At 42.9% G+C, this 19,698-nt stretch overlaps 1 protein-coding gene across 1 annotated transcript in view; it reads left to right on the top strand.

The window, feature by feature from the left end:
- Window positions 1–19,024, top strand: part of c11h3orf70 (chromosome 11 C3orf70 homolog) — a 35,307-nt gene extending 16,283 nt beyond the window's left edge. The window contains exon 2 of the mRNA XM_080198765.1: window positions 13,894–19,024. Coding sequence (XP_080054891.1) covers window positions 13,894–14,486 — 593 coding nt within the window. The 3' untranslated portion in view covers window positions 14,487–19,024. The remainder of the gene's footprint in view (window positions 1–13,893) is intronic.
- Window positions 19,025–19,698: the final 674 nt, after the last annotated feature.

Here is a 19,698-nt window from a genome sequence, read left to right as displayed (position 1 = left end):
ACCACATTAGGCAGTTATATCCTTTTTGGGTTTGCTTCTGAGGTAAAACAGCTGCATTTTCAAGACAGACTTTCTTTACAGACCTGACTTTCTGGGACTATTCCTGCTGTTGCTCAAGCCTGAAACAGCTACCCTGGCATAGATTTAATGATCATCCTTTGATCCTCTTGTCTGAGCTTTCCCCTTTCTTCCCCTTTGATCTTCCTTTATCTGAGCTAACCTCTTGAGAAGTCAAATCTAATTACCTTCATTTCTTGAGTCTAGTTTTTAGAATGGAAATGCAAAGTTCTTGTCTCCTCCTTTGTACCATTACCACCTTAATCAAAACTCTTTATGTTACATTCCCCAATGTTACCAGCTTACCTTAGATAAACATCTGTTTGCACTGTTACAAGGCTCATCAACATCTCAATAAGAATAGTTCCATTACTATAATCAAATTGTCCCTGTTTTTAAGCAGTTACATTTTCCAATAGCTTTTAAAAATTAATAACTAGCAGAAAACATTCTAAGTTATTGGATTTCCCTGACATGGAGAAAAGGGAGCGCATGTAGGGAGTTTTAGGTTTGGTGACTTATCTACTGAAATTTATAATGGGTTTATATGAGAGTTGGTATGGACTGCCATGGCCTCCTATTTCACAGTTAATTACATCCACGTACAGAGTTAGAATCACTCACTGAAAAAGGAAAGGATGCAATTTGCCTTAATCTGTGCACAATTTGACCTTGTTGGCATGTACACAGTACACAATAATGCAGCTGTCAAAATCCAAGCCATACATAAAGGGATACGTTTAACCCTTGAAGAACTGACATTCTGCAAATGTTTTGCAAATAATTATTTTTTTCTTATAGCACTCTAGGGAACTCTAGACTGGATGACCACTTTGCAGAACACCTTTACTCCATCCACGTGCATGACTCCCAACCTTCCTGTGGTTGCCATTTTAACTCATCATCTTGCTCCCATGGCCACATATCCATCCTGGGCTTGGTCAATGCTCCAGTGAATCCAGTGCAAACAGGAAGGACAGCATCTCATGTTCTGATTGGACACTTTACAGCTTTCTGGACTGAACATTGAGTTCAACAACTTCAGACCATGAACTCTCCCTTCACCTTCACCTCATTTTTAATCCAATTTTTTTTTGTCCCATTGATCCCCAGCTAGTCTTGCTATAGAGGGAGCGCAGCAAAGGTTTACCAGGCTGATTCCCGGGATGGCAGACCTGACATATGAGGAGAGATTAAGTCGTTTAGGATTATATTCACTGGAGTTCAGAAAAATTAAGGGGGAAATCTCATTGAAACCTATAAAAATCTAACAGGACTAGATAGGGTAGATGCAGGAAGGGCATTCCTGATGGTGGGGGAGTCCAGAACCAGGGATTACCTCATGCCTTCCATGAGGTAAACCACCTAAGGCTAAGATAAGGAGAAATTTCTTCACCCAGAGAGTGGTGAGCCTGTAGAATTTGCTGCCACAGAAAGTAGCTGAGGCCAAAACATGGTATGTTTTCAAGAAGGATTTAGATATAACTCTTGGAGCTAAGGGGATCAAAGGACATGGGGGGAAGGCAGGATTAGGCTATTGAGTTGGGTGATGACCATGATTATAATGAATGATGAAGCAGTCTCGAAGAACCAAATGGCCTCCTCCTGCTCCTATTTTCTATTTCTATATGAATGTCAGCTATCAGTTCTGATTGGTTGGTAAATTGAGCAGTGTGTGAGGCCTGTTGGTCAGATATTGCACTTGAAGATGATTACTTTGAAACCATTGAACTTCTTGCGACACTGCACCCAGCTTTGACCTGGCATTGACCTTCATGGCTGTCCGTTCATCCTTTCTTCTGCGTGTGCATCTTGAGCAGTATCTCTTCTGTTCCATCTCCCTTACCAAGGCTCCCAGTGAGTGTTTGAAAACCAGATCAGACACATTCACTACCAGGCTCTCAGTGTCTGCACCAGTCACAATGCACCTCCCCTTTTGGAGCAGTACTGTGAGCTTTAACTGATCAAGGCAATTACCATACTGACCCCCTGCTCAGGCCACCAGCCAATCAAAAGCCAGTGCAGATAGGGCCAGCTGGACACTGAAAATATTTAAATGTAGAAGCAGGAAATTGGCTTCTTGACTGCATAGCAATTACCAGCTGCAAGTTAAATGTGCAATCACTATGTTTCTGCAGCTATCAAATGTAGCCGACATTGTCTCTTCACAGATCAGTAAACCTAGTAACACATCGTAGCAACAGCTTGAGCCTCTGATCAATGGTCTGGATCATGGTGCCAACACTGCAGCCATTTCCAGGAAATGTGATGAAACTAAAAGGCCATCAAGAGACTTGCTGCCAGCTGTCCACATTTCTGAGCCCTTAAACAGCAAAGACCACCCCCAGAAGCTGCCAGCCAATCATCTTCAGTTCCAGCTATGGGAGACATTGCTGCAGCCCCAGACCAGAGGTTAGAGGTGCCTGGTCGAGGGGTCCACGGGGTAGACTTGCCAGGGCTGCCCAGTCAAGCCCCAGTGAGAGGGTAGCTTGTTCAGTGCGGAGGCCAGTGAGGGTTCTTTAAGCAGGGCCAGGCCTAGCTGCCAATGGGGCCCTCCCACAGCACTGGTAATGGAGGAGATGCTAACCTGTGTTAAGGAGCTACTGGGGCTCAATTATCTGAAGGGGCAGGAAGGCCAATTTCAACCCCCCTGCCCCATATCGCGCACCATCCCCCGCAACATAAATGGATAGCCAGAAAGTTAACTGGCTGTCCAACACACCCACCTTTCCCACTCCCCAGCCCAAGAGAGAGCAATAAATGCCTCCCAATAATCCGTTGCCCAATGATACTGGAGTCCAACATATTTTTTATTTTATAGCATCCAGATATTTCTTTTTGCTCAAAAGTTTGACTTCCTCTCCTTAAAGTACTTTTAAAAATTCAACAATCTTCAAATGGTCTCCCAGCAGTTAATGATCTGTTCCCATACTGCACATACCATTATAGAGATGGCCACAAGGAGGCACACACGAGTCCCTCTCTAGTTCACTCCTGGTTTACCTTGCAGTCTCTACACCGTATACAGAGATGTGATACAAGCCCTGTACCACTTAATGCTTTCTGAGAAGTAATGTTTTCTTCTTAGTATTAGTAGTAGGAGTACTAATAGTAGTACTAATAGTAGGAGGGACTACTATTTAAAGGGCGAAAAGCTGCAGCATGCTACGGTGCGGAGGAACCTGGGGGTCCTTGTGCATGAGTTGCAAAAACCCAGTCTGCAGGTGCAGCAGGTGCAGCAGGTGATCAAGAAGGCAAATGGGATGCTGGCCTTCATAGCGAGGGGGATAGAATATAAAAGAAGAGAGGTCTTGCTGCAACTGTACAGGGTACTGGTGAGGCCACAGCTGGAGTACTGTGTGCAGTTTTGGTCGCCGCACTTGCGCAACGATATTTTGGCCTTGGAGGGAGTGCAGAGGAGGTTCACTAGGCTGATACCGGAGATGAGGGGGTTGGACTATGAAGAGAGCTAAATAGACTGGGTCTGTACTCGCTGGAGTTTAGAAGGATGAGGGGGGATCTTATAGGGATGTATAAGATAATGAAAGGGATGGATAGGGTAGAGGTAGAGAGATTCTTCCCGCTTTAGAAAGGATAGCAGGACCAGAGGGCACAGCCTCAAGATATGGGGGGGGGCAGTTTAGATTGGAGTTGAGGAGAAACTTCTTCACTCAAAGGGTGGTGAATCTCTGGAATTCTCTGCCCGTTGAAGTGGTGGAGGCTACCTCGCTAAATATATTTAAGTCACGGGTAGGTAGGTTTTTGACAGACAAGGGAATTAAGGGTTATGGGGAGAAAGCAGGAAAGTGGAACTGATCCACTTCAGATCAGCCATGATCTTATTGAATGGCGGGGCAGGCTCGAAGGGCTAGATGGCCTACTCCTGCTCCTATTTCTTATGTTCTTATGTATTGCTACCAGTTTAAATCCTCATTTAATCTCTCCACAAGTATATAGGTGCCATTTTTGTTCCAGGGATGTCCATCCCTTTAATATAGCCTTTGTTGTAAAATTTGAAAATGAAGCAGGTTTCTCCCACTAATGGCTCGCTGCAGTGTTAACAGCCTCACACTGTGTCTCATGCAATAGCTATTGTTTCAACTGATGGTGCAACAGAACGTGCAGCACAAACACCCGCTACTTGGCCCTCGTCATCAATGCTTCCTCCCACTCATAGGAACATAGGAGCAGCAGTAGACCAGTCGGCCCCTTGAGCCTGCTCCACCATTTAACTAAATCATCGCCAACCTTCTCCCTCAACACCATCTTTCCACAGTATCCCCATTTTCCTTGGAGCAATTTTCTTCCTGCATCCACCCTGTCAAATTCTGTAAGATTTTTTTCTACTTCAATGAGATTACCTCTCATTCTTCTAAATTCTAGAGCACACAGGCCCAGTCTTCTCAATCCCAGTTCATATGACAATCCTGCCATTCCATAAATCAGCCTTGTGAATCTTTGCTGCTGTCATGCTAGGAAAGTATATCCTTCCTTAAGTAAGGAAATCAAAACTGCACACAATACTTCAGGTCTGCTCTTCCCAAGGCACCATTCAACTGCACCAAAGCTTCCTTATTTCTTATCCCAATCCCCTTGCAAAAAGGCTAACTTTTATTTCACTCCTCAATTGCTTGTTGTATCAGCATATTGGCACATACAACCAGTATTAAGTACTGAAGAATGGGCTGGATTCTCCAATCTTCTTTACTGCTCAGCCAAGTCTCTGTCCACTGCAGAGAGTCCCAGTCACGGGCGAGGTCGAAAAATCCCAGCCGCAAACAAAGTCGGAGAATCCCAGCCACGGGCGAGGTCAGAGAATCCCAGCTGTGGGGCGATGTTGGAGAATCCTAGCTGCGGGCAAGGTTGGAGAATCCAGCCACGAGCGAGGTCGAAGAATCTCATCTGCGGGCGAGGTCGGAGAATCCCAGCCATGAGTGAGGTCGGAGAGTCTCGGCTGTGTGAGGTTGGAGAGTTCTGGTGAACGTGTGGAAGCTATCTTCTCTCTTCTCCAAGTCTATTTTATTTCACTACTGATTATGGAATTGAATGAGAAAAGAACTTTGGAAAGCAGCCCTCCTTGAAACACTTCCTGGAACAGCCAAGGACTTTTACACACAGCCAAAACATGACAGATGCTGCAACTTTGAAATGAAAACAGAAAGCGGCAGGGCTGGCAGCAGCTACAATTAATGCTTTCGTCACAAGCTTGAATCTTTCTCTGCCAGACAGCTGAGTTTTGCCAGAATCTTTTGCTTTTAAAACAACACCTTGTTCCTGCTAGTGTTTCGTTAACCAGTCGGCTGTTAGAATTTTTTTTAACAAAAACCAGATTTTGCTTATTTAACCTGAAACAATTGTATTTTCAAATCTAGATTTTATCAGACAGTGTTATCCAAATGTCCCACCCCCAAGTGTTGTTATTTTGATAATAACAGCATGATATTAGAAAAAGCGAATGTTTAGGATCTGAAGGTTTTTCTGTGCTTAAATATATTATTTTTAGTACGCTCCTGTATGAATTAAATATTCATGTTGGAGAAAGGAATTCATTATACTTTTGCAGGTTTTTTATTTAATTTCCAGCAACAATGGAGGTCCTTCTTGTTAACTTCATTGATTGTCTCCTTCAAAATAATCCATCATTTTCTTTCCACATTTTCTGAAATAGCTACTGGCACGAGTGTGTGTGTGTGTGTGTGTGTGTGTGTGTGTGTGTGTGTGTGTGTGTGTGTGTGTGTGTGTGTCTAGACTCCTGTTAAGATGCTGCATTAAGCAATCCCTCTAGGCTATGCTTATAGCTTATATTGTAGCTCTGAACTCGCAGTCTAAATAGAACTTGAATGTATCAGCCATCTCCAAGGTTTCTCCACATTGAGATGTTCAATCATTTGAAGCTTTTGTCACTGCTCTGACTCACTGGTTCTGCACCTCAGCTGCTTGGCAGTCTTTGGGAGAGTTAATAGACCTTCCTCCTAACTTCCCTTAACATTGCCAACTGTTTCTTGCACTCCTCAATTCAAGTAGTTTTGCAGATGGTTTCATTTAGGAGGTTTCATTCAGATAGGTTTACTGAGAATTACCCCTTTTCTCAGCATCTCAGCCCTTCCATGGTGCTATTGATCACTGGAGGGAACCATGGGCTGGGCACAGCTGGCATTGATACTGTGCTGTGCTGCACCATTCACACCATCAGCTGGTTGATGCTATGGAGTGAACCATGCAACCTCTGCATAGCAGCATGCAGCTAACACGTCCGGGAGAGGCATGTGAGACAATAGAGGACAGCTTCAGCAATGGCAAACATGGCCCTGCATCCCCAAAATCTGGAGATATTCAGATATCTTTACTCTATCTGTAGCCGACCCCCACTTTGGCATTTCCTATGGCTGGATACAATAGCCACTGGGAGTGCCTTTTTGTTGAAGTGAACTGTTCCTGTCCTTCTTTCAGGCATGTTCACTATGTTGCCATGAAGATCATCTCATCATGGTGGGTGGAACTTACTATCTGAGCTTTGTATAAGACAAGCCCAGGACTGGGCCCGCTGAACAGTAATCTCTGTAAGAAGTCTGACAACACCAGGTTTATTTGATACCAAACTCACAAGCTTTCAGGGTTTGCCCCTTCTTGGTGTTGTCCGACTTCTTACTGTGTTTACCCCAGTCCAACACCGGCACCTCCACATCAGAACAGTTATCTCTGGCAGGGACTAGTATGTGTCCACCATGGTAGTGGTTTTACTTTGCATTCCATAATAAACTATGTTCCTTTCCAGTCATAGAGCTTCCTGAGTCAATACAGGTGGCGAACGTGGCTAATTAATTAGCAGATTAGCATCAGAAAATTGCGTCAGATGCATATTCTCCTGTCAGTGAACAGTTGTGACCCAAAAGTCTTTGTAAAGCTGGGGTCTTGACCTGAGAATTGAAATCTTACCCATCTTAAGCAGCTCTTGACTGGATCATATTTTATCAAACTTGCCTCAGATTGATTTGGATTTTATTTGAGAGTTGTGTTTAAACATTCTAAGTTAGGAATACTGTCCGAGGACTGTGTCAGGTCAGTCTGGAAAACAAGACAACTCCTAGAAGTCATCCAGGCCAATATTCCATAGTTGACTGAGATTAAATTACAGAGTTCCTCTACTGTAAAGGCAATGAAACCAAATCACAGCAATTGAAAGCTGATAGGTCAATTAGACTAAATTTCAACTTTCAATTTGGTTCTTTTCTCTTCTCTTTCCCCATTCTCCACCCCTGACCTGTACCCCCAGTAAACCAATAGGTTTCTGATTGCAATACTGGAGTTTATCTCCGTGTTGAGCCAGATTTAGTTAACAATCTAAGACTGAGTGTGACAGGAGAAGCCTCCAGCTGTTCTGGCAACATTTACACTTCGAACTGGAACTCTGAACAGATGGCAAATATATAAGTGTCCACAGTTTGCAAAGTGATGAAATCCCATCACTGAGGAATGTCCTTCTCTGAGCAGCAACAAGGGGTGTAAACCCCAGGTTGGTGCATGAATGCTGGGGTTGGAATTTGTGCTTGACGCACCCCCCACCCCCCTGCCCCCACACACACCACCCCCCACCCACCCCACAACTGAACACTTTGCATCACTGCACGGTTGTTGGGAAAAACAAATGGATTTTGGTATATGATGATGCCTGGTTTAAAAAGGGCAATGGCTAGAGGGAAAGATTGTACTTGCACATCTCCTCGTGATCCATTTGAAAGTGATAGTGCAGAAACATCACCAAGTTGCCCTTCCATAGTGTTGGTACATGGCCATCAGGACTAATAAAAAAAAAGCACTCTAACAGAGGGATGACTAGAGGGATGACATGACCTGTTGGATTCTGGCTTCAAACTGTTAGATTTGAGCTTCAAATCCTGGATCTTTGGAGAGTCAGTGATTAGGCACAAGCTTTTGATCACAAACATTTATTTCCAAGGCATATGGTATTCAATCCAGTGTCATAACAAAGAAGGTTTCCTCATATCTCTCATTTTATACTCTGTTGCTCAGAACAGGTTTTGCAACTTAAGCAATCTCTCAGTAAGTACTTTTCCATTGTTCTCTTGGCTGCAGCTTGAATCGGTTCTAAACAGCTCTGCAGCCTATTCGCAAACAATCTTTTGTCTTACCCAGCACAGTAAATCCACCAGTTTGATACATGATGCTTCGAATCTCTAAGACCCATGACCCATCAGAGTGTAACTGCACCTAACAAATGTTCTATCCTTGTACCAGCTGGCCTAAGTAATTGTTGGAACAGCAATGTAACATTCAAATTATGGTTCCCTTAATAAGGAAATATCCAGTCTTTGACAATCCCATGAGCATAGGAAAAATTCCCCTTGTCTGGGGAGGAGGTATAAGGCGGAGTGTGAACAAAGAACAAAGAAAATTACAGCAAAGGAACAGGCCCTTCGGCCCTGCAAGCCTGCACCAACCATACTGTCCGAATGAACTAAAACCCTTCTCTAGGGGCCATATCCCTCTTTTCCATCCTACTCCTGTATTTGTCCACATGCTCCTTAAAAGTCATTATTGTATCTGCTTCCACTACCTCCTCTGGCAGTGAGTTCCAGGCACCCACCACTCCCTGTGTAAAAACCTTGTCTCATACATCTCCATTAAATCTTGCCCCTTGCACCTTAAACATATGTCCCCTGTTAGACACATGAAGAAGATAAGAAGGTGTGGGATAGAAGAAAATTTGGCCAATTGAATAAGTAACTGGCTGTATCATAGAAGACAGAGGGGGGTGGTGGAGGGAAGATTTTCAGACTGGAGGCCAGTTACCAGCGGTGTACCACAGGGGTCAGTGCTGGGCCCTCTGCTATTTGAGATTTTTATCAATGACTTGAAAGAGGGGGCTGAAGGGTGGCTTAGTAAATTTGTTGATGACATCAAGATTGGTGGAGTCGTGGATGAGGTGGAGGGCCCTTGCAGGCTGCAAAGTGACATTGATAGGATGCAGAGCTGGGCCGAAAAGTGGCAGATGGAGTTTAACCCTGATAAGTGTGAGGTGATTCATTTTGGTAGGACAAACTTGAATGCAGATTACAGGATCAACAGCAGGGTTCTGAGAAATATGGAGGAACAGAGAGATCTTGGGGTTCATATCCACAGATCTCTGGATCGCTGAATCATATCCACAGATCTCCATCCACTCAAGTGGATGGAGCCGTGAAGAAGGCTTATAGTGTGTTAGAGTTTATTAACAGGAGGTTTGAGTTTAAGAGCTGTGGGGTTGTGCTGTAACTATACCGGATGTTGGTGAGACCACATTTGGAATATTGTGTTCAGTCCTGGTCACCTCAGTGCAGAGGAGATTTACCAGGATACTGCCTGATAGGTCTTTATGAGGAAAGGTTGAGGGAGCTAGGGCTTTTCTCTTTGGAGCAGAGGAGGATGAGAGGCGACTTATTAGAGGTTTGTAAGATGTTGAGAGGGATTGATAGAGTGGACGCGCAGAGACTATTTCCTTGGGTGGATGTAGCTGTTACTAGGGAGTATAACTATAAGGTTCATGATGGGAGATATAGGAGGGATGTCCGAAGTAGATTCTTTACTCAGAGAGTGGTTGGGGTGTGGAATGCACTGCCTGCTGTGATAGTGGAGTCAGACACTTTAGGAACTTTCAAGCGATTATTGGATAGGCACATGGAGCACACCAGAATTATAGGGAGTGGGATAGCTTGATCTTGGGATTGGACATAGCTCAGCACAACATTGAGGGCCAAAGTGTTGTACTGTTCTATGTTTCTAGTACTCATTTAAGAACTTATCCATTTTCTCTGGCTCCACCCATAGATTCCCTCCTCTGTCCTTGAGTGGGCCAACCCTCTCCCTCTGAGGTTGTATGGTATTGATCAGAGGAAGATTTCTGATCCATAGGGGTCTAGGGAAGACAAAGGGATTTTGGTAGTTGACAGTATTTTGCACATATTTGGGATGTGGGGGTCGCTGACTAAGTTATTGCCCATCCATAGATGCCTCACAGACAGGGTGATGAATCTGAATCACTGCAGTGGAGTGAAGATGTTCCCACCATGCTGTTAGGTAGGAACTCCAGGATTCACACCCAGTGATGAAAAACAAATCATATATACACACACGAGTCAGGATGGTGTGTGATTTGAAGAGGAACTTGGAGGTGGTGAAGTTTCCAAATGTCAGCTGCCCTTGTTCTTTGAAGTGTAGAGGTTCCTTAAAGTCAGGACAAAACCCTTCAGCAAGTACTGCACCAATACCAACAATTACAGAAATCACACAGAGAAATTAATCAGCAACTAATTTGCAAGATATTGATAATCCCTTTAAATAGCTCTGGTGAGTAGAATCTTAGTAGCCATTTTAAGTATCTCCCTTTGAGAAATTATGTTGAACTTGACCTTATTAATCGCTATTAACTAAATGTTCACACCACATTTGATTGTTAACTAAATCTGCTCAACACTCATTAATAAATCTGGTTAATAAATAATAACCTGGTCCCTTTCTTACACTCCATTTGTGGGATTTTCTGGCCACACTCACCCCAAAACTGGAAAATCCTGCCTGAGGTCAATGTACCTTTCCTGTGGTGGGTGGAATAGGAAAATTCCCTCCTTTGATTTTTTTACCTTTCTGATCAACATGAGTTTATCCCAATCCATATGAAAGTTAAAATCCCCCATTACAACATGCTTTCATGATTTCAGCAGTTAGACAATGCCACTACATCAAGACTACCATGGAAGGCCAACACATAACTACAGTCTTAAATTCTTTCCTATTTCTTAGTGCTACCCATCATGTCTCCACTGCCTGTTTATCTCTAGTGATGTTCTCTCTAATTAGTGAAGTGATTTCACCCCTACACATTGAGGTTACTTCTTCCTCTCTACTGCTTTCCCCATTTCCCCCATAACCTAATAAACTGATTGATTTATTTCCCAGTCCTGCCCATGTTACAGTTTGATCTCAGTAAAGGTCACCATCTCATATCCTCCAAGTTGATGCATTCAGTTTGTTTTTTACGCTGTGTGCAATTGGTTTCGGAACGTTTGTTTGGACAATGAAGCCTATCCTGTCCACAACTTTAATGTTTTATCCTGAACTACAGAATGGTTTGTGGGTTAGTAACAAGATAAATGAAATACAAAACTAAGCTAAACAAGCTTAATGTACTATGTTTTAGAAATACCTTATATATGAGAAACTGGAAACTTGTGATAAACAAGACACTGTAATCTTGTTATATGTTAATTTGTTCCAGCAGATAAAATATCAAATTAGTTAGTAGGGTAGGATTAGAGAGCCGCGGGTAACTAGGGATATTGAGGACCTGGTCAGGAGGAAGAGGGAGGCGTACATTAGATCTAGGCATTTGAGGACAGAGATAGCGTTAGAAGAATACAGAGAATGTAGGAGAGAACTTAAAAGGGGCATCAGAAAGGCAAAAAGGGGCCACGAAATGGCTTTGGCGGGTAGGATTAAGGAAAATCCTAAGGCATTTTACTCCTATGTTAGAAACAAAAGGATGGTTAGAGGGAAGATTGGTCCTCTCAGGGACAGAGGAGGGGAACTATGCTTGGAGCCTGGGGGAATGGGGGAGATCTTGAATGAATACTTTGCGTCGGTATTCACGCAGGAGAGGGGCCTGATGCCTGGTGCTGTGCTTGAGGAGTTTGAGGATCCGTTGAGGGAAATAGTCATCACGAGGGAAGAGGTGTTGGGACTTTTAGACAGTATAAAGACGGATAAATCTCCGGGGCCTGATGGCATCTATCCCAGGCTGCTAAGGGAGGTGAGGGATGAAATTGCTGGGCCTCTGACGCAAATCTTTGTCTCTTCTTTGGACACAGGTGAGGTCCCAGAGGATTGGCGGATTGCAAATGTAGTACCGTTGTTTAAAAAGGGTCAGAGGGATAACCCAGGGAATTATAGGCCGGTGAGCTTGACTTCAGTTATAGGCAAGCTAATGGAGAGGATCCTCAAGGATAGGATGTATGAACATCTGGAGCGCTGCAATCTGATCAGGGATATGCAGCATGGCTTCGTTACAGGGAGGTCATGCCTTACGAATCTAGTGGAATTTTTTGAAGAGGTGACAAAAACGGTTGACGAAGGACAAGCCGTTGATGTCGTCTATATGGATTTCAGTAAGGCGTTTGACAAGGTCCCTCATGGTAGGCTGATAGAAAAGGTGAAGGCTCATGGGATACAAGGCCAGGTATGTAGATGGGTGGAGAACTGGCTTGGGAGGAGGAGACAGCGGGTAGTAGTGGAAGGCTCCTTTTCCAATTGGAGGTCTGTCACCAGTGGTGTGCCGCAGGGCTCGGTACTAGGACCTCTTCTATTTGTGGTATATATTAATGACTTGGAAGAGGGGGTAGGTGGTGTGATCAGCAAATTTGCTGATGACACTAAGATGGTTGGATTGGCGGGTACTGAGGAGCAGTGCCTGGCAATGCAACAGGACATAGACAGGCTGGTAGATTGGGCAGATAGATGGCAAATGGAATTTAATCCGGAGAAATGCGAGGTGATGCACTTTGGCCGGAATAATGTGGAGGGGAGTTATACGATAAAAGGTAGAACTATCCGGAGTATAGATACGCAGAGAGACCTGGGGGTGCAAGTGCACAAGTCCCTGAAGGTGTCGGTGCAGGTGCAGAATGTGATGAGGAAAGCGTATGGTATGTTAGCCTTCATAGGAAGGGGTATAGAATATAAGAGTAGGAGTCTGATGTTGCAGTTGTATAGAACGTTGGTTAGGCCTCACTTGGAGTACTGCGTCCAGTTCTGGTCGCCGTACTACCGGAAGGATGTAGAGATCCTGGAGAGAGTGCAGAGGAGATTTACCAGGATGCTGCCTGGTATGGAAGGGCTGTCTTACGAGGAAAGATTGAACGAACTTGGGCTGTTTTCCCTTGAGAGACTTCTGCTGAGGGGGGATCTAATAGAGGTTTATAAGATTATGAAGGGGATAGATAGAGTAAATGGTGGTAAGCTTTTTCCGCTATTAGAAATGGATAGAACGAGGGGTCACGGGCTTAGGGTGAGGGGGGCTAGGTATAAGACAAATATTAGAGGGCAGTTTTTCACGCAAAGGGTAGTGGGGGTGTGGAATGCACTGCCGAGTAAGGTGGTGGAAGCAGGCACGCTAGGGTTGTTTAAGAGTCACTTAGACAGCCACATGAGCGGTCTACATATAGGGGGATATAGCAGGCCTTACTAAACATTGTAGGCTTGGGATTACGTTTTTGCCTCAGGGATGTTACAGTCTTTGCCTGTTTAATAATGAATTTTTTGTCTCCACAGGCATTTAAGTCCACCTTGTTGACCAGCAAGGGGCATGCATGCGGCAGGTTGTAGTGGGCTGCTCTTGGACGTTGCTTCGGGAGTTGCCTATTGCTTCATGTCGTTAGTGTGCTTAAACTGGACCATCTCGAGGGCAACATGACAGCTCAGAGACTATCTCTGTTGCTGTGCGGACACATGGATTTGGGCCTGTGTCTGTGGGAGTTTGCACGTTCTCCCCGTGGTTGCGTGGGTTTCCTCCGGGTGCTCCGGTTTCCTCCCACATCCCAAAGATGTGCTTTTAGGCTGATTGATTGGGTAACAAATTGTCCCTATATTGGACCTCCCTGATCCTCGCACATTAGGCGTAGACTAAAATCATGAATAGGTCACTGAGACAATGGGACGGCGGTGCGGGCTCGTTGGGCCGAAGGGCCTGTTTCCCGTGCTGTGTTGTTCTTTGTTAAATCAGCAAAGCTAAATGCAGCCTTTGCTTTGTTGCATTCTTACCATTGCCTTTGTTTTAATCGTTTTCAGGTCGATATATTTACCAGCCTATGACCCATGTGGAACATTTACCAAGCACTTTCATCCCAGTCAGCCCAAACAGCCATGCAGACACAGTCCAATTGTCCATCTCCCTGGTGGAGCGTTTCCTAAAGACTGCCTCATTCCTCAGGCCTCCGTTCACTCCAGATACACCAAGGTACTGCACTATTTCCAAACTGTTTATTGACAGCTATCGGGTTAAAAGGATCAACGGAAAGATGTGCTATGTTCAGTGCCAGCCCCAACCTGCTGCCACTGTGCAGGACCCAAAGGCTGGAGACCATTTTAATCGGGCTACCTCAGTCAGTCCAAAGAACCCAACTCTGGTAGACAAGGTACCAGCACCACAGATGAACCACTGCTCTTCACCATCTGCCTCAGAGGACTCGGGGATCAACGCATTAGGGTTGCACTACCCAGAATCCTGCGATGATGACACAGAGGAGGATGAGGATGAAGATGAATTGAGCTCCGATGATGACTCTAGTCCAGAGAGCCAGTGGGATCAGGAAGATTGTGGTTTACTCTCTCCTTCACGGTCCACTGTGGAAATTATCGAAAAAATTGAAACAACTGTCTGAGCGAAAGCAGTGAGAGGAAGGAGTTCCCTCAGCTCTTCATCAATGCCTGATGAATAAAACTCAACTAAAAATTGCAGGCTTCAAGATAAGTGAAAGATATCCTCACTATATCACTGTATTAAAGTATAGCCAAAAACACAGGAATTTGTATAAGTCCATCTCAGATATAAGATGGGTATTTAAAATGTAGCACATGCAGACAGTTATCCAGTGACTATTGTGCCTACCCAAATAGAGACTGTGCGAAAGCCCAAAATGGACAAAACTTTACAAGTTCCCAAGCACAATATCCAAATTCACAACTTTTTATCCACGGCTTTGGCAATGAGTCATCATTTGAAACCATTCACACGGAAGTACTTTGGACTGCACTGGACCACAAGGCTAAACTAATTATTTTTCTGGAGAGGCAGGGATGGTGGAGGAGGTGGATGGCATTGGTCAGTAAGAGAGTAGATACTACTGTATGGCACGCCAGGATCACTGCCAATCACCAAAAACATTACACAACAAAGCACATTGAAAAGGAATTGAAATTCAGCACTTGTTTTCTGAAGACAAAGACCGGGAAAGAGTTTTGAAGATCGGACCTATCAAATCAGGTGACTTGTTCACCTTGCAATCTGTGAACATATTGCTGAATGCATTATGTAACTCAGGAGTTACATTATCCGCTGCATGGAAATGTGCTTTCAACTCTGAATTGCTATGTGAAATAGATACTGTGATTATCACAATGTTAAAAGAATTATCTTTATTGAGGGTTACATATTATTAGAATAGATATTTTCATGTTACATTATTTGACTTGTTCTAAGGCTTCACATTCACATAAAAGAACATTGCTAAAATAAATTAGTGGATTAAGATTTCTAGGAATCACATTAAGTCCTCCTACAACAGGAAGCATCAGCTTGGGTATATCTATAATTTCAGACAACGGATTGTGTAGATTTAAGGAGGATTTTATGGGGAATGTAAAATTAACAGTGGCCTCCACAAAATCTTTTCTTAGTTCCTTCATTTGAACGTACATGCATTTTAAATTCATTTCTAGATTAATGGGTTCTTTGGAGAATTGAAGATTGTGCTTCTAATTTTCTCAATCCTCTTCCAAATGGCTGATTGGTCATTGGCTTTTTCCATGACCTCTGTCCACTTGAGATCAATGGTCAGACCCGTACTAAAGCCACCGATAAATGTGAACAGTAAACATGCCAGATAATATGAGGAAAGCATGCACACCTGACTAACGGAACTGTCCTCTGAAAGAAGCATGTGGCTCAGATTAATAACTTAAGTATTCATCGTGTAGCTAGAGAATAACAGTGATCAGGAATGACCAGGAATTTAAGAGAAGATTAATGAATGGGAATTTTGTCATGGTGACATGAGGAGATGTATCCAAGACTCTTCCTTCCTTTATAAAATTGAAATGGAATGCCAATGCGAATAAAATTGAGCAAGAAATGTGTTAATTCACTGGGTGAATTGCATAAACCATGTGCCATCCTGCTAATGGTTAGGAAAACTATACCGCACTGGGTTATTAAAAATAGATGTGTTCTTTCAGATTACATTCCACAATTTATTGATTCCTACTAGTCTGTAATCGCGACATATTAGATGTATATTCACATTGTCAAGGTGAAGAAAGTTCCAGACATCAGATGTTACCACATCAGACAGTGTTTATTCTGTGTCTATGTTGTGCACATGTCATGTGACCCTATCAGCTGATTATTCCTTAAAGGGGCTGGCACCACAGCGATCTGGCTTCATCCATTGTTGTCAGAAGCAGAGATATTCCTGCTTTAATTTTGTCCCAACATCAACATCCTACTTATCTTTCCATAACTTAGAATAGCGTATGTTAGCATATGTTAATAAGCCTGGTTAAAAGGTGACAATAAGCTTATACAAGATTTATACAGGATTGGAAGGCTGTATACAGTTTTGATGTCTTATTACAGAAAGATCATTGAAACCATGGAGAGTGTATGATTTAAATTGTAGGTCAATTTAATTCCAGTGATGACATTATGAAGGGAAATTTACTTATGAGTGGAAACTTGAGGTACTGAGACTGCACTGGAGCAGAAATGCTGAGTAGTTTGATTTTAATCGAGTGAATAAAGAAAGCCAATCCTCTGGAATTGAGTCAGTGATGAGGGAATTACCTAATTGCGTGGCAATCTCCAGATGAAGGAAGTGGAAATGAACCAGGATGTTCCCTATTGGTCACTATAACTAGGTAACTAACTGGCAGGAAGTACAGTGCTGTGAATGCATGTGTGACAAACCATGATCTAGTTTGTTGACTTTATTAAGTGAAGAGTTTGTCAATACCTTGGCTTAAACATGGAAAGTGGCCACTCTTACGAAATACCAGAAGCTTACCATTACCTCAATATGACAGTGCCTTCAGGGGAGTAGATAGAAGACATTGCAAGAGGATTAAAGGAAAGGAAATCAGATTAATTGGATTGAAAACAAGAATTTAATGAATATATAGTAGCCCAGACTTGGAGCATGAACATTTCACAGTGATTCTAGAAATCTGGTAGAATTTCAACTTTGAAAATTAATTTTGAGTATGCATTGCCAATTTACACACCCGAGTTCGCTGATTTTCACAGGTTCCTCGGTTTTCAAGCTTAAGTTGTCTCATCACTGGCACTTTGGCCACCACTGTCTAACCGTCACAGACATGATGGACACAATATCCTGTTTCTGTTGTGTTAACTTGTTGCGGTTCCATGAGTTTTCACATGCCTGTCTGATTATGGACGTGCAAATTCCGGCTCCATTAACAGCCGTGTTTAGCTGTAAGTGGGAGAAATGTTGTGTTAACATGAATGCCGTCATTTCACTTTTCAGAAAAATTCTGAGGTGAACTGAAATTCATTTATTTAAAAATAATGGCAATATAATTAAAATGAATACTCTTACTGTATTACACAGGCAGCATTAGACATGGAGTTCAATGTGAAGTTAGCTACAGCCAGATGACAAAAAGGATGCATTTTTACAACATAATGAGTTACAGTAACTTCTTATAAATCTCATTCAGTCATTCTGGGTTAATATACTTTCACAGATGATTTTATGTATGTTAAATGCTCAGTCCCAACAGGTTGATGTCTAAATGTGCCACATAAAGGCAGGAAAGTGTGAATGTATGAAACTATTCATTGCCCTCTCTCACCACAAGTATGGAGAAGGCATTTTGTGGACACTGTACGGAAAGTTAAAACTTTACAGCAGCAATCATGCAGGAACAATTTCCAAAAGATCCCCAACTAGTTTCACTTATCCACCTGTTTAAGATTTGTATGAAGCTTCCAAATCTGAGGTAATTCTTTTGAGACTTTGCTCTCCATTGAGATAAAATTTTATTGTGAAAATAATTACATCAGGAAGTTCGCAAAAAGAAAGTCCCATTGGGTGTCCTGAGGAAAAAATGACAAAGGTCATCTCTTTACCACATTGCTAAAAGTGATGGATCTTTAAAATATCCAATCATGTCAGTAAATTTGGTTAGGAAAATAAAATAATGAGGGCATTAAGAAAGTAATTTTGTTGTCATTTCTAATTATTAATGTCAGCCTTCTGTTTTAATTCTTATTTGCCAAAATTACAGTATTTTTCATTTGATCTGGAAATTGATTAATTTTCTTTGCTGAATTAGATGCAATGGGATTATCAAAATACTCCTAAAAATTCCAGTTTTCCCAAATTAATTTACATCTCACTTAGAGATAGGACCTGGGAAGCTTCTCTACTCTTTCTTCTCCCCATCTGACCGATATATTGAATTGCATTATGCTTCCTGGCCAAGAGGGACCCCAGCCAATTCTCAGTTTCAGTGAGGTCTTTGCCTCTCTTTCTGAAAAGGGATTCCAAGAGCTACTTGAAGTTTCTCAAAGTAATAACATACTCCCTCATTATTCTGAAGAAACAGTTCTTTCTCCAACTGCTCAACATGGAAATAAATCCTTGGCTTCTCTCATTCAAAATACTGTTGAGTATTTACATTCCAATCTATTAGGATACTGAGATCTCCAGCCAACTGGCCTTTTGTAAAAAGAGTCCCTTTACACCACCATCTGTTAGCATCTAAACTTTCACACAACAAATACAGCCTGATTGCCTTCTTCTCAAATTCTGGATAGTCCAACAGGCAAACCCTTGGTTATTGAGAGTGGTCCCCACAACAATTGCCTGGATCATTTTTAGAATGGCCAATGCCATGAAGAGAATCATTTTTAGTTTGTTTCCAATGATTAGAAAAACATGCATGACCAAAGTGAGCCATAACAACATTGCATAATTCCTGCAGCTGAACAAATTTTAATGCAGATTTAAAGAGACCTCCTGGAGCTCAGAGTACTCGTGAAGAGTGTATTATTCGCTGGATAGGCCCGCAGGTGGGAATAGTTTGTCAACACTCAGACTTCTAGCCGATCTTCACCGCTGTTGAGGATTTTTGTCCTCACCTATCATGATTTGCTCTGTACATTGTTAATCTGTATCCACTGTTTCCAATAAAAACTTCTAACTTTGTCATTTGTGTAAGAATTCTTGCAATCAATTCCTTAGATGGCAGGAGTGAAGACAGTTATGATGGGCACAGTTCTGCCTAAGAAATTACAAAACCAATGTTTGGAAAACTCCCCATCCAATATTAAATTCTCCCTTCCCCATAGAGTCATTATCAAGACCTACACATGAAAAATAGAATGGCTGTCAAGTGCAAAAATGTCTTCAATAGTTGACCAAGTTACCATCCTGCACGTTTGACTCACTGGCTATGATTATATAAAGAACAAAGAACAACCCAGCACAGGAAACAGGCACTTTGGCCCAACAAGCCCGCGCCACCATCTTAACAAAGCATTTTCCTACACCTACCTTGACCCGTGTCTATGCGTATGGTATCCCTATTGTAACCAGATTCAGGCAAGAATAGTTTAGGGACAATTTGTTACACCAATCAGCCTAAGAGCGCATTTTTGGGGTGTGGAAGGAAACCGGAGCACCCGGAGGAAACCCACGCAACCACAGGGAGAATGCGCAAACTCCCACAGACACTGGCCCAAATCCATGTATCTGCACAGCAAACAGTGATAGTCACTGAGCTGTTGTGGTGCCCATCTGCTGGTCCAGTTTTAAGCACACAGAACGTCGCGAAGTACTAGGCCACTCTCGA

Source organism: Carcharhinus amblyrhynchos, chromosome 11, assembly GCF_965287045.1.
Source record: "Carcharhinus amblyrhynchos chromosome 11, sCarAmb.v2.hapA, whole genome shotgun sequence".
In the NCBI taxonomy this organism is placed as follows: domain Eukaryota; kingdom Metazoa; phylum Chordata; class Chondrichthyes; order Carcharhiniformes; family Carcharhinidae; genus Carcharhinus; species Carcharhinus amblyrhynchos.
Note: the sequence above shows the minus strand (reverse complement) of the source record. Positions and strands in the feature narration are given on the sequence as shown.